Consider the following 15,993-nt stretch of genomic DNA (forward strand, 5'->3'; position numbering starts at 1 on the left):
TTCTGCTCATCTCCTCATCTTCACCATATCAGTACGCACCAGCTTCATACTGGTTCTAAATCTACTATTTAGAACCTATGAGGATTTTTTAAAGAGTGTGGGCTAGGACTTGGATATTTTCTAGCTCTCTCTTTTACCTTATAAGGTAAGCAGGAAGGTGCAAGTGTTGATTCAGAGGAAGGAATTTTGGGAAATGGGGATAGGGCATAAAGAAAATGCCAGCTAGCCTGTTTATTAGAAAGTCCATAAATAGGAATTAAGACTAACATTTCTGTTATAAAAGGTTTGTGGTTTTTAACAGATGACCACCACAAGCATAAAATAACAGAACAAAGAAGCCTTTTACTTCAAGTAAATAAAGTTCAGAGTGGATTATAACTTTATTTCGCCTCTAATTCAAAGAAGGAAACATCCAGGATAATTAAGTAAAATCTCCACCTTGAAAATAAGTTATCTGAAAATTATAAAAGGCTTTCCAAACCAGAAATAGATTAATGCTAGCAAGTGTATTCTGACCATGCATTTTAACATATAATCTCAATTAATCTTGGGTAAAATTCTTGAACATCACAACTCCAGCAATTAATAGTGGAAGTAGACTTGAAAGCATAAATATGTACAAAGGAAACCTAATTTTACTGGCTGATTGAATCTGAACTGTGTTGTCTTTGTAGACTTTGAAATACAGACATGCAAATATAAATGCAAACTGTTCTTTTGCATTTGCTTGCAAGTGACCACCTTCAAATTTTTTCTTCTGAGTACAACATTTATGGAGTTTTCTTAGTCCTCTAAGGTATATAGGATTGTAAAACTTTCTATTCTGGATTTTGAAGACCTATTTACTCTAGAGATGTTATGTTATTAAGACCTATTTACCGTAATGTTTTTTAGTACATTTTGAATTTTAAAAAATATATCAGAATAAAAGTGTAAACATTGTGTCCCTCAAAGCAAAGACTTGTATGTCAAATTAATCAGTATCTCTGAATGTTTAATAATAATGATTGTATCTAATCCCAGTCAAGAGCTACAAATGAGTCACACACATTTATACAATTTATCTGATGGTAAAACATCATCTTTTACAAGCTGTGTTTAAATAAGGTAAAGGTTTCAGTGGTTATAAACAACCTCTTGCTCCCATGTAAGCCCAAGCGATTGATGAAAGGAATTGGACTGCCTCTAACCTATCTCAGAGGAAAAAAGAGTCAAGATTAGTTTTTAGTTCAGATCATTGATTCAGTTCTTTATGCAACAAGAGAAATGTTTGTGCCAGCCCAAGGGAGAAGGTAGGCACCAACAGCAAGAGAAGGTGACACCATCTGCCTCAGCAGCAGGGTGGATTTATGTGAGGTTTAAGTGACCATGTAAATAGAGCCTTAGAAATGAAACCTGTTTGCCATTTCCTCAAATAGATTCATGATTTGTTTATACCAAGTTAAGGGACAAGGGAATCCTTAACAGGCTTTCTGCTTTTTGGGTAAGAGGTGGTTCCACCTACTCATGCAGTAGAAGCATTAGCATTTGTAAGAATGTGAATAGGAAATAATAGGAAATCATCTATTAGGATAAATCTAAAGCTAATACACTGATTAAGTCAGAGTTCACAGAAACTTGCAAAGGGGAAGGAAACAGTGTCTCTCTCTGAAGGGAACCTGAGGGAAAGTTTAGATATAAAGGTTGGATGGATCCCCAGATCTTTGTTCTCATCCACAAAGACAGGCAAAGAAAGTAGTCTGTATAAAAACAGACTCCTAGACAGATATATGAGCAAGTGGCATAGGAGCTGAGTGGCACAAAAAGAGAGAAACCTCTAAATTTTTCTAGGCTTTATTTTAGGAAATGCAGGTAATTTTATTTTAAATCATTACCATATTATATATTGTGTAAATACAGTTATTAAATGGAGCTACAAAGCTGGGCAATGGCCAATGCTAGAGCATTACATTCTACTGGTGCTGTAATACTTTAAGACTGCGGTAGCTGCCCAGGATCATAGAATATTTTTAAGCTCTTCCAGAGCAAAAGAGCATTAATCTAGGAAGCTATTCTAGGCAGATTGGAAGCTAGTAAAGCTGCTGTGAGAAAGAGAAGTCTTATGATTATTAACATGAGCTAGAGGCTCCCTGCATATAATATGATGGTGGGGAGAATGGGTGAACCCTAAGGATTTCCCATGGAGCCTCTTATGACAGTATTTGAGTTAAATCAGTATGTGGGTGCAGCTGCTTCAAATAACTGAAACAAGCAAGTCCAGCACCACTGCAATAAGTTAATGTTTAGCTTTCATGTGATGTTAAAACCTGTATTACTTGCTCAAGTTACAGAGACTTGCCTTCAAAAGAAATTGGATAAAATTATTTCTTATATTTTGAAGGTGCACATTACACTAACTCTCTTGAAGAATTCAGATTCTTCTCTGTAGCTTTTCAGTATTTTCATTTGTCTCATATATTCATTCCTTATATTTTTAAAATTCTTGGATGTTTCAATCTTTGCAAAAATTTTTTGGTTTTTCCGAGTTATGTTAATATGTAATATGCTCTAAGTTGTCATGGGATTGCAGGTGAATGTAAGAGGGTACTATAAAACCACATTTACCTTCTGACATTGTGAGTGACAAACACTGCATTGTACAACTAGCAGTCGATTTCTATCTTATACAAAACCCCTGCATCACTAAAATAACATTTAATGTTGTTATAGCTGGATAAGAAACTTTTAAGAATTAATAGGTAGCAATAAATTAGCAAAACTTCTACTGCTTGGACATTAAGATATACCAAAGCTTTGGTGTGGGCCTACAAAAATGGATGATGTGTGAACTGCAGAATGGAAACATGTGAATGGAAAGGCTGTACAGCAGATAATGTATCAATATGACTTATGTTGTACTGGGGGGCAGGTGCAGATGTTTTTCTGCATCTGCCCCCCAGTCTTTAGAATATTCCTTTGGGTTTCCACATCCTGTGAGCACCAAGTCAGTGCATGTTACATGGTTCCTGTTACTGTCATGGCTTATGTGGCCTAGCTTTTCATGGGAGTTGTCTCTACTGAAGCTTAACCAGGAATTTAACAGGTAACTGAAAAAGGCTGAAACAGCCTTATTTTTTAGCATTTAGCAAAGCCTGGGCACAAAGAGTACTTGAAGAAGAACTAAATTTTTCAGTGCTGGAATAAAGCACCTGCTCTCACAGATGATGAAGATCTCATGTACTAAGTGAAAAATATATCCCCTAATGAACATATGCCAGGAGCTGTTTGGATCTAGATGGAATAGGAATGAAACATTTAGATCCTTGCCAGCCATATGGGACACCGACATTTCACAATTACTCCCAGCCTGTCATTCCAAGGCTTGGCATACAGCACTAGATGAAGTAAAGGCTTGAGATTATTCAGCAAAATGTTAAAATGTTTTGCTCTGTGGCCTCCTCTTGCATTGCTGCTCTGTTGCATGTCCACAACCCAGCTAAACTTGAGCAAAGCACTGAACTGCAGAGGGAAGTGATGCACAAAGCACAGCCATCTGGGCCTGCTGAATAGGAAGGGAAGAAAACCCTGGGAGAGTCACTGGCTGTTACTAAAGCCAGGATTGCTTTTGCAGGAATGCCAAATCTTACTAATTAATTTTCAGATTTATACTTCAGGGTGACTCTGGCAGCGATGATTATATTATTCAAAAAACAGTCACAGACTGTTCTTGAATCTTCAAGCACAAATCTCTAAATTCTTTGTAAGCTCCTAACATTTGCTTTCCACGCACACATCTTTTCTTAAGAGTAAGCCCTGCCAAAAAGTTAGCTTATCCTTACAGTAGTATTTTGTGACTCGTTCTTTTCATCAAAACAGCGTTCTTTGATAAGTGCACTGAACACTCAAGTCACAACATGCTATGTTTATCTCATTTTTATCCCAACACCTTGGCATAATCTTTGTGCCTGAAGTCTCATAGACAAAAACCATCAGGACTGGAGACTCCCAGCTTCTAGCTTTGACACTGCTAACACACTGCATTAAAAGAAGTCACAATCAAGTCATAAAGGCAAGAAGGCTGGGCAAAACCCAAACCTTGCTTAAGAAAGGATGATTTTACTTGAACTTAATAGTGTTCCCACCAATTTCAATTTGGATGAGGCTTCCCACAATGTATGAAGAGCTGAGAGATCTCTTGGTGAAGAAGAAGTAGGTAACGTTTCTCCACTTAATGGCACTAATGTAGAATTATAGAATAACTGGGGTTAGAGATTACCTTTTCCCAACCCTCCTGCCATGGGCAGGGACAACTCCCAGTAGACCAGTTTGCTCAAAGCCTTGTCCAACCTGGCCTTCAAGTGGGACACCCACAGCTTCTCTGGGCAACCTATTCAGGCTGCTCTTACCAACCTCGCGGTAAAAACTTGCTCATCTGTGTTAATATGTGTCCAGGCAAACGCTCCTTCCTTATTCTGGAGGAACTACTCCTTTTTTGGGGGTTTTGCGGGGCGTTTTTGTGTGTTAGGGTTTTTTTTAAGGACGGTAAGAAGCCTGCAGCTGGTTTTAATACCCTGCCCAGTAAATGACGGGAGCCTGTTCGCAATCAACGACACGCGTTATTTATTAACTGACTTCTCCGTAATTGTCCCCAGACAGCCCCGAGCAGTTTCTGGCAGACACGAGGGGACCTCGGGGGTGGCTGTGGGCTCCGGGCGGCCCTGGAGGGGAAAGACACGGGGACAGCCCCGGGGGCTCGGGGCGGGCGGGGCTCGCCTCGCCGCCTCAGCCCCGCCTCGCTCCCTCGCGACTGCCGCGTTCGCACCTTCGGCGCGGCGTGAGCGGTGGCAGAGGCGGCAGCCGCCCGCCCTGCCCGCTGACAGCCGCCGTCTCTCGGCGGCCCCGGTGCCCGAGGCGGCTCTTCCCCGCCGTGCCGAGCGGAGCGGGCGGCGCGGCTGCGGCGGCAGGCGGGGGAGCGCTGCTCACCGCTCCGCCTCCGACCGCCGCCCGCTGCGGGGATGTGTGATTGCCATGGCGAGGCGGCTCTTCCCGGGGGCCTGGCTGAGGAAGCCCCATTCCGCGCAGGTAGGCCGGCGAGGGGCCGGGGCCGGCGCCCGTCCCTCCCCGCAAAGTTCCCTCCGGAGCGGGCGCCCCCCGCAGGGCTCTCGCCGCTTCCCTCGGCCCGGCCCGGCGCGGCCGCCGCTCCCCTCCCGCCGGCGCCTGGCGGCTGCCGGGGCTCGGCTGCGCCGCGCTGCCGCTCGGCCGGCGGGAGGCGGCGGCGCCGGGCACGGCCGGCCGTGTCGGGGCACGGGAACAGGTGGCGGCGGCCTCGGCGCCGCGGTGCCTCTCGCCGCCCGCCCGCCGGTCGGATCGGGCCTCTCCCGCCGCCTCCGGGCGCAGCGCGCTCCGCGGAGCGGCCGGCGCAGGACCTGTTACGCGGCGGGCGGCCCGCGGCTCCCCGGGCTCACGGCACGGCCGGCGGGGCAGCGACACCTGCGGCACTGCCGCGGCCCGCGAGCCCCGAGCTGCGCTCCGCGCCCCTGCTTTACACCTAGCGCCCGTGCTGCGGGATCCATCCTGTCGGCGCACGGACCACAGCCTGCAGGAGCAACTCGTGCCCTTTTTTGCGTGTCTTCTAAAAAATTAATATCGGGCACTTTTCTACCTCTGCTCCATGCATCTCCTTATATGCTCATAGACACACTTCTGTATTTCTATATGCAGGTACATGTTTGCATTACTTCAGTTAGCAGAGTAAGGATGTTTTGGTTGGAAGTGCTGTGGCTGTTGTGTCGTAGGAAGTTCTGCGGTGAAATGTTAGTCGGTCATGATGTTGTCGTAGCTTGATGATTTATCCACGGGGTTTCCCTTTATCAGCTGGGTTGTATTTTAACTAGATTGTAATTAAGATGAGCATTTGTTCAGTTTGAGGAGCTAAATAATGTTTACTTTTCTTATATATTCTGTTTATGTGTTTGTCATCTGTTGATATGCTTAATGGTCATTGGATTAAAAAATTTTCAACTTCACATTGGTGCATTTTAAAATCTTGAAAAACATTTGGAAAAGTTCTAGATGAGGAGAAATTTGTTCTCTTTCTGGAAGTACCTGGACTGGGGTGTAATGTTGAAAAAGAAGAATACAGATCTAATTTCACCCTCTTCAGTGGGTAAAATGATATGTATCTGCAACTCTGGGTCCATATCACTCGGGTTTTAAACAAAAAAAGATTACTCTAGATCTATTTACTGAAGTAGACACTTGTACAGTATTTTAATTCCCATAGCATAAAGCCTTCAATACAAATAAAAATGAATTAATAATCTATATGCTACCTTTCAAATGAGGAGTCTCCAAATTGTTTGCCTCCTTTGCCTTGATGGTCTCTTTCTTATCATCATATGGTGATGTCTGAAAATATTCTTCTCTACTCTTCTCAAAATTAAATTTAAGGCCTTCCAAGCAAAATACGTTCTTTTAAAATCTGCTAAGAAACAAGAAGACCACAAAATTATTTATTAGAAAATATAGTTAAGAAGTTAAATGTTTGTTTCTATTGCAGATTATAAAAAAAAAAAAATCTGGTTGTGCTTTCTTATACTGAGAGCTGATTTTGCATATTCTATGGACTTGTTTTAGGAGAGCTAATAGTGGCTTTGTGACCTTAAACATATTTTTTTGTGTTAGTGAATGTATGTTCATATTTGATGCATCCATAGAACAGCAGCAACTATCAATATATTGGCTTTTCTTGTCACTGCATGTTACTGTTGGTACATGACAAATGTAGTCGTGATTTACTGATTGCTGAGCACTTTATTGAGATTTGTCTCCAAAGAAGCCAAAGCTCTCTAAGTAAGGGGTAGACCTAACTCACTGAGGGCTGTGAGCAAGGTAGAAAGACTTGTGCAATGTTTCTATGCAGCATTTCAATTAGCACACCAGGGGAGATGTTTGTACAGTGGAAGGTTATCACTGAGTGAATTCCAGCCTTTGCTGGCTGGTGTTCCAGACTTCTTGAACATTATGTTGTGAAATGAATTGCCAGAACATCAGCTTCTGTCAGTAAGAACTTAATACTTGTTCCAGCTTTTCTGCCCTAATGGGAGCAGGATGTTATGAGCTGGTTGCAACAGATATTCTTTGGCAAATGTTCTCTTGCTCCATGCATGCTTTAACTTTTGTGCAGAATGCAAGACCCATAGGTAATGAGTTGATGATCTTTGACTCTAAAAAAGATCCTGCCATGTGTCAGCTCGTGCAAAAGGAGCAGGGCACACACTCTTAGCTATCTTAGTTCAGCCCAAAACTTAGTGTTAGGTCCTCCCTGAGTAAATGTTAAAGTCCTGTCACTACAAAGAATAGTAAGTCTGAAGTACAAAGCTTTGCCATTGCTTAGACTGCAAATCATGTAATAATAGAAAACAAAACAAAAATACCCTCAAACCTGAAAAACTTTTAAACACTGCTAAAGACCACAAAAATAATTTAATTGTATTTATAGGATTTTACAGTTAGGTGATTAACACTGGGATTTTGTTTGACAAGGAGAGTTAGTGTCCCAGATTTAAGGGACATTGTCCTGAAGTTCTTTTCAGATAGCTGTAGTTACCAACTGTATTGTGAGGCTGAGGACTAACCAGCAGGATTCCTTATGACAAAAATCATGTAAAGAGCACTTGCATGTGTGGAAGTTTGGCTTTATAGATTCTGGATCAAGTTTACAGCCTCTTTAAAGGTGCCTCATGGACTTCACTAGTGTACAAGAGACTGTCTTTGAAGGGCCAAAGAATAAGCAAGTTTAAAGCCCCACTTAGAAGAAATTTCCTAAATAATCTCTTTGCTCTAAGATTTTAATCCCTTCTGCTCTCTTTAACCTTTAAAGGAGAGATGTCCCATTTTCCATCTTGGTCATTATTCTATTTCAAAAGATACCTCAGCACTGTTTCCTCACTTTGGTTACTCAGGATACAAAATAACTCAAGACATTGGCATAATCATAAGCACGCACTGTCTGCTTTTAAAGATATTCGTGGCATCCAAAACAGTGTGGGCTAATGCTCTCAGACATCGTGTCAGCCTACCTGAAATGCCTCCTGTGAGAGACAAATCAACCTGAACAGAGAACAAAATAGAATTTCTAACATGATTGGCCTACTTTTTCATCTGTCCTTTCCTATTACAAGCATGTAAGACAAATGGAGTGAACAACTCTGATTTGGAGATTACTACACTATGGTTATGTGTAATACTTTCCAGAATTAAGCTCTCTGTACTATTAAACAAAGAAACACTTTCACACTCTTTAACCATAAAAGTGTTTTAAATAAAAAGTACACTCACCAAAAATCTGTCAAGTTATGTTGCATGTTGATTCACTACTCTCCATATGCTTTGGAGTGCATCCAGGCTTGAGTTTTGCCAGAAGTGGTTTTCCAGTTCTATTTCAGGGGATGAATGTCTAATTATTATTCAGTGCATATGACTTAGCAGAATATACAAGTGATGGAAGAAGTTGAATCTGTAACATCAAGCATTGCAAGTGATTCCCTCATTCTTGCATTCCCTGGCTTATGCTTAAGTCTTGATGGAAGAGTAGAGTTGAAAAAAGAAACTGTTTCCTTGTTTTGAACACTTTCTTCCTTTTTTTTTTGATAATTTTGGAACTCTGTCATTCTGTTGCCCCAAAAATGTTCTTATGACAAGTTTCCTGTCAGTTTGTCACAGTTTCAAATGGAGTCCATCTATATGTGTTGTTCTCTAAATGCTGTCTGGAGCTTCCTGCTCAGAAACGTTCCAGTGCTCTGCAGAGCAGTGTGTCCCTGTGTTCAGGGGCCAGAGCAGCTCAGTGAAGCCCTGTGCCCTCATTGGGACAGTGTGCCTGTGCCAGGGGAAGTGAGCTACGTCTGTCAATGCTCACAGACCTGTTCTGGGGAGAACATGAACAATTGGTAGGGGAATGCTGAACTTGATGAGGAAGTCCTTATAAGGAAAGTAATTCCCTTTGAAGCAGAGTGGAACCTTGGTTGTCTGTAAGCAGAGGGATGCTGTTGTCCATGCTCTGAACCGGCTGGGCAGCTTCTGCAAGTCAAAAGCTGCATGACTCCATTGGCACAGTGCTGAGCTCAAAATAAACCTAGCTTCTCTGGAACTTCCTGCCAAATACATGAGGTAGTCAGATGGCATTTGGGGAGGATTTTCAGTCTCAAGTACATTCTCTTTCAGCCTAAGGAGGAGGACAATATATTCAGTATCCATACTGGGAGAATGGTCAATATTCTGCAGTGGTCCTGAGGCCTGCAGGCTGCTGCTGGTCTCTGAGGTTGTACTAAATGGATACAATAGTACAAAATTTCATTAAACAGCACTTTGGTTTAAAATGTATTATAAAAGTTCATGGAAGGATTCAGCAAGAAACACTGAGGAATGAAGAGGGTTTGTTGTCCCAGAAGCTTTGGTTCCCAAGCAGTTTTTACACATGAAACAGCTTTCCCTAAAATTGTCTGTTTTATTTCTGTTGATCTTCCCCAGATTTTACCAGTAGTTTTTTATGCATTATGTTCTGCTACATAACAGAGTTATTAGAAATAGCTTTAAAAAACCCCGAACTTATGAAACTTGTCTCTAAAAAAATCACTGGAATAAAAAGTTAATTGTAGCTTTCTCCTTTTTTAACCAGGTAGTTTTAAGATTGTCAAGTGAGTGTGTGTGAAGGCGTGAAGGAATAGGGATGCACAGCTGATGCATGTGGCACAGCTTTATGGATTGGAATCACCTTTGGGTCTTTTGAAATGGACTTTTCTCAATTTTTTTTGTTTCCAAGAGAAAGGGTATAATGCATGCTGGTTGGTTGTTATATTTTAATAAATACTAATAAATTACTGTGGTCTTTGTGGTTAAATAAAATTGCTTATTTGCATCTGCTGCAGTTCTGTGTATGTGTGTGACTGCAAAACTGATCATGATTACTACCTTTCTTGGAACCTTTTCCAAACATATGGAATAATTTCTCCATGATGTACAGTCAAGTTAGGACCTGTCAATTTGCAAAAGAGATGAGATCATGGGGAGGTATGTTATGGAGGCCTACAAAATCATGTCAGATGGAGACAGAGTGGATAGAGATTGTTCACTCTTCTCTTCCAATAGATGAACTAAGGGGTCTCAAACAAAGTTAATATGAATCAGACTGCAGCAAAATAAAGTCCAGTCCCTGACTGTGGTAGTGAGTAGTAGACCTGTGATTTAATTGTTAAGTTTGTTGTGGATGCTTATGTGGATTTTTAAGGGAATCTGGGGAAATTAGTGAAAGATTTGAGATTTACTATCTGGCTTAGAAAGTTCTTCTAGAGAAAACTGGGACTACACTTGGTGTATATAATATATGTTACCAGTCTTCAATAGCATCTTTTTATAACTATTGCTGAAGATCAGGATACTGATAGAAATGGATCTTGTACTGACCAAATATAGCTGCTCTCATCCACTTCCTTATATCTTGCTGCTAAAGCTGATCCTGATCTTCTAATTAGTTTCTGATCCTGATGTGAATATGAAAATCATCCTGTTAGCACACCAGACTCTGAGGAGGAGGAAAAAAAAAAGAAGGAAAAGATCAAAACATCCTTCCTACTTTGTAAGATGCTTAGCTCTCCCTCAGTTCTTAATTTATAAATAGTTTTTCCTTCTGCCCCTGTGAAAACTCTATTTGTGAGGCCACAGAAACAACAGGAAAGTTGTGCATACAACTTCCCACAGTTGTGGGAAGGTGAGGCTACTATAGAAGAATTTTATTTGCATAATTAATGGTGTCATTTCAAGGAAGGAGTGGAAGACTTTAGCATATGGAACCTGACCCTTCTGCTCATTGTACCTCTGTCTTGCATATTTACACATTAACACAGATTATTTTTTTACCAAATTCCTGGTCTGTTGGATTTGATTTACCATGAGTGGAACATAGGTAACTGGCCTAGAGAAAAATGCACTTAATTGAGCTCTGGGATTTAATGATTTTGATCAAATTGGTTCCTGCAGTCTGGCTTGCCCTGTGAGGGTCTAATACCTTTTCTTCTATTTATTTATATCTCAATTTTCCTTCCACTTACATACATGAAACTGACCTCCCCTGTCAGTTTTGCTCACTGAAGGAAGCAAATGTTCCATATAATGCAGTCTGCTTATTTTATCACTGTGGAAGGCAAATTCCTTAGAGATGTAATAGTAAATGATTTTTAGTAAATGAAATAGTAAATGTCCTGCTGCTCAGTGAATTACAAACAATATTTTCTGTTTGTGTGCTCTAGGTCCGTCTGTCGTACGTGCGGATCAAATATCTCTTCATCTCCTGGCTGGTGGTGTTTGTTGGCAGCTGGATTATGTATGTTCAGTACTCCACCTACACAGAACTCTGCAGAGGCCATGACTGCAGGAAAATAATAGTAAGTGTATTTAGTATAGCTTTCTCAAGTGTTTGACTAATTCAGTCTGTGCCACATGTGATTTAATTAAATTCTCATATTCCATCATGCTGATGTAAGATTACAGCTTCAGTTACAAACAAAACCAGTTGTGTCTCTTAACAATATTTTAGCATAGGGTTATTAACATTTTTCTTAGGTTTTTCTTTCAAGACTCAGGTGTTGGAAGAGATACAGTTATTGCCTCCTTTCCTAGGCAATTTGTTAAATATTTTTCTCCCTGTTTGTTTCAGTGTGACAAATACAAGACTGGTGTTATTGATGGATCAGCATGTAGTAGTCTTTGTGCTAAAGAAACATTGTATTTTGGAAAATGTTTGTCAACAAAGCCCAATAACCAGGTAAGGCTTTACTCATCCAATCTAGTTTTATTATTTCCCACTGAAATGTCATTGTCTAGAACATCAGGTAGACCTTAGTGTCAGCAAGCTGAATCTGTTTAATACAGATTATTTCAAATTCTATTTGCTATGACAGGCAGAGTGTGTGTGTGAGTGTGTGTATATATATACCTTTGTATAGGTGTGTATATATATATATACACATATATACACACACCTATACAAAGATACACTGTAATACAAATCAAAATACATAATATGCACCTATATACACTAATAGAGATTAGTCCTGCATGTTGAGGGGTATATGATTATTTTATACTACATGAACATATACAATACATCCTAAATCCTGCCACAGTTTGCCAGCCTGTGCACACTTTGTACATCATACTGCCTTCTCTGCTATCCTGCATCCCCAGTAGAAGCAGCAGCCTCGTTACAGGCTGTGCAAAGGTGGCAGTGATGCCAGGCTGTTGTTTGGGGAGCTGTCTGTGTTCTGACAGTGCAGTGGCTCCTGCAGCAGTGGCTGTCTGTTCAAATTGCCACATCCATTGTCTGCACACTGGATTCAGTTCCTGATCTGTGCTGATTCTTAAAGCAATGGTTGGAGGACAGGTGGTCTTCAGATGAACTTCTACAGTGTTTACCTTTCCCCCTCTTTTTCTGCATAGATCTATTTAGGAATCTGGGGAAATCTGCAAAGTGTTATAAAATGCCAGATGGAGGAAGCTGCTCAACTTGATTTTGGTACTGACCCAGAACCAAGGAAAGAAATAGTCCTATTTGATAAACCAACAAGAGGAACCACTGTTGAGAAATTCAAAGAAATGGTATATGGTCTTTTTAAAGTAAGTATATTCTTATTTAGTCTACTTTGACAGAATGGCTTGTTTTCTTGAAGCTGGAGAAAATACCCTGTTGTATGAGCCTTTTTCAAGGGTATGCTAGATAAATAATCAGCACAAAAATAGTTTTTCCCAGAGGTGATTTGAAGTTTGAAGTAACTAATTAACAGGGTTTTTCCCTTATTCTTTAAATGATGGAAGCTGGCATTCATCTTGTATGTCTATAGATTTTGCTAGTATTGGCATAGAGAACATGATGTAAGGCTGATGTCAGTTGTCATGCATTAAAACAGCTTTGTCTCTAACAATGGTGAGCAGCAGGTGTGTTAAGGTAGTTTTAAGGAAAATCTGGAAAAAGTTCATCTGCCTAGCTGAAAATGAAATAGTTCTGATTCCAGCAATGGCTTTTTTTCTCTGTAGTCCTACAATGGAGGTGATTACATCAACTAACAAAACTAAGCATTTCAGTGTAATTATGGGATTTGTACTCAGTTTTGTCTTGGTACCCTTAGCAATTGGACCAAATGTAATTCATAACATTATTCCTCTACATTTCTAAGGTCTAATCAGCTGCAAACTAAACCTGATCTAAATTTTTGAATTCTTCATACTTTTTCTTAGAGAACATTGAAAAAGCTACTTGATACAATTTTTCTAAAGCCTGATCTGATCAATAACAATGATTGAATTTTAATATTTGCATTTTGAAGTGCAAAGAAAGGTAGTTCTCTCAGAAGACTGTATGCTCAGTGTCTATGAAAGCAGAAAAAAAAGGAAGCTCTGCAGGCAGCTGATGGCAGGTCCTGTTACATCCATAACCAATGAAAACCACAACATAGCCAGTTTTTCCTATTATTCATAGAAGGAGAGTAACAGAGGCAGAGTGACAGATGGATTGGGAGTAGTTAATGAAGTCATACTTAATCTTTTTCATTTGTTGCTTTCAGGCAAAACTGGGTGAACAAGGGAATCTTTCAGAACTGGTTAATCTCATCCTGTCTTTCGCTGATGGAAACAAAGATGGAAGAGTCTCTTTGCCAGAGGCAAAATCTGCATGGGCACTCCTGCAGCTGGAAGAGTTTCTGTTAATGGTCATCTTGCAGGATAAAGAACATACTCCCAAGCTGATGGGTTTTTGTGGGGATCTCTATGTGACCGAAAGAGTTGAATATACCTCTCTCTATGGAATCAGCCTTCCATGGATGATAGAACTTCTCATTCCCTCTGGCTTCAGAAGAAGCATGGACCAGTGGTTCACTCCATCATGGCCAAGAAAGGCAAAAATAGCTATAGGGCTTTTAGAATTTGTGGAAGATATTTTCCACGGACCTTACGGAAACTTTCTTATGTGTGATACAAGTGCCAAAAACTTGGGATATAATGATAAATATGATTTGAAAATGATGGACATGAGAAAAATAGTGCCAGAAATTAATTTGAAGGAAATAATTAAAGATCGTCAGTGCGACTCAGATTTGGACTGCGTTTATGGTACAGACTGTAGAACATTATGTGACCAAAGCAAAATGAGATGTACCACTGAAGTAATTCAGCCAAACTTAGCAAAAGCTTGTCAGCTCCTTAAAGACTATCTGCTTCGTGGTGCTCCTTCTGATATCCATGAAGAACTAGAGAAACAACTGTACTTGTGCATTGCCCTTAAAGTCACAGCAAATCAGATGGAAATGGAGCATTCTTTAATACTCAATAACTTAAAAACTTTACTGTGGAAGAAAATTTCTCATACAAATGATTCGTAGCTTCTTCACCAGCAGAAGAGAATATTGATGCCTGCCACTAGAGGTGGCCCAAGACATTTGATAAAAACAATCTGCACCTTTTTAAAAAGATATTTCTTTACTCAGATTTTATTAATGGTTCTTTCAGTCCTGCCCTTCAGTCAGTAACTCAGGACAGGGCTTGTCTAAGAATGAACACGCCACTGAAGGACCCGGCAGAGGCCAGAAGGCTGCCTGCTGTTCAGTGCTGTGTTACAGAAACAAGAACTCTGCATGCTTGACTGTTCTGTGCACTTTGTCAGATCTTGAACAGGATGAAAATATTCACTGTGCCATCAGCTGAGACAACATCTTCCATTTCTGTGAAAAACACTGCCCACTTGTGAAATACCTGCAGAGGATTTCTTTCCTAAGTAGTTTTATGAAGAATCACCACTACTGCAAGTAATGTGTCCAAGTCCAAGCTGCTGTTATGAATAAACTGAACTGTGAGATTGAAGTTTACTAATACCTTGGCATGGCAGAATTTGCACATTAAATAATTTTTAATGGTGGAAAATTATAATTTTATTCTAGAATGGATAGGTTGTAATATGAGACAAATCAGATTCTGTTTACACATTGTTACCTCATGTTTACGTCTTGAATGTTTAAGTAGTTCAACATTTTTAATTAAGTCATTGTATGGTGAGCCCTGTGGGAGCCAACAATTTTAGAGTACTATTTCTTAAAGTCATTTATATGGTTTAGCAGCAATACCACTCTCTGTTTCAAAACTTCAGGGGAAACCTTTAACCCAAATTAAGCTGTAGCAAACAGTGAAAAACAAGGACTTTGTGGACTAAGCTATAGCATGAAAACTGAATTTTTAAAAATACTGAATAGCAGACATGTCCAACCAGTTAAAAAGTTTGCACAGCGCAGGAATCTGCTGTATGACATGAGAAACAATAGTTGTGCATAGTCTTGTCTCTTAATGGTCCCTCCACATTTAGCTACAGACCTGTACTTCAATCTTCTTAACTACTGCAGGAAATATGTAAGCAAGAGCTAGACCTGAATTTTAGGACAGAAGCTGGATTGTTCAGGATTGTGCAATATTGCTCAAATGGGAGCCTATGAGCTATTTTCCAGCTCTTTCCTAGCTGTTACTAAGTGAGCTGCAGTGTGATACTATTCTTTTTTTTCTAGTAGCATCTATGAGTCACTGTTAAGGCTCAAGTCATGAGTAAATAAACATCACCTGATCCTGGCACGCCACAAAGCATGACCACTCTACCACCTTAAATCTTCACCCTTGCATTTTTCAGATTTACATCTGTATTCATAATTATGCAGAATTGGATGTCCATAATACACCTGATTATAGGCCAATACTTACCTATTGTATGTTTAATTTTTAAATGCTTTAGGTATAAAGTTGTTCAATCTTTATGATTTTAATGGCCGACATCTGTATACTTCTGAATCCTGGACCCTTAATTCATTTTCAGCAGAGGTAAGAACAAGTTTTAAGTATTTGAAAGGTTAACTGCTGTAGGGATCCTGTCTTAAATGCATTCCTAGAATGATGATACTGAAGTACAGGACCACAATAAAGTAATTTGTC

At 40.2% G+C, this 15,993-nt stretch overlaps 1 protein-coding gene across 1 annotated transcript in view; it reads left to right on the forward strand.

Moving 5' to 3' along the window:
* The first annotated feature begins 4,915 nt into the window (after nt 1–4,915).
* EVI5 (ecotropic viral integration site 5) overlaps nt 4,916–15,993 on the forward strand; it is a 93,867-nt gene continuing 82,789 nt past the window's right edge. Inside the window, 4 exon segments of the mRNA XM_064719826.1 lie at nt 4,916–5,061; nt 11,283–11,417; nt 11,690–11,797; nt 12,472–12,648. Of these exon segments, the coding sequence (XP_064575896.1) occupies nt 5,008–5,061; nt 11,283–11,417; nt 11,690–11,797; nt 12,472–12,648 (474 nt within the window). The 5' untranslated portion in view covers nt 4,916–5,007.

Source organism: Zonotrichia leucophrys, chromosome 8 (genome assembly GCF_028769735.1).
Source record: "Zonotrichia leucophrys gambelii isolate GWCS_2022_RI chromosome 8, RI_Zleu_2.0, whole genome shotgun sequence".
NCBI lineage: Eukaryota > Metazoa > Chordata > Aves > Passeriformes > Passerellidae > Zonotrichia > Zonotrichia leucophrys.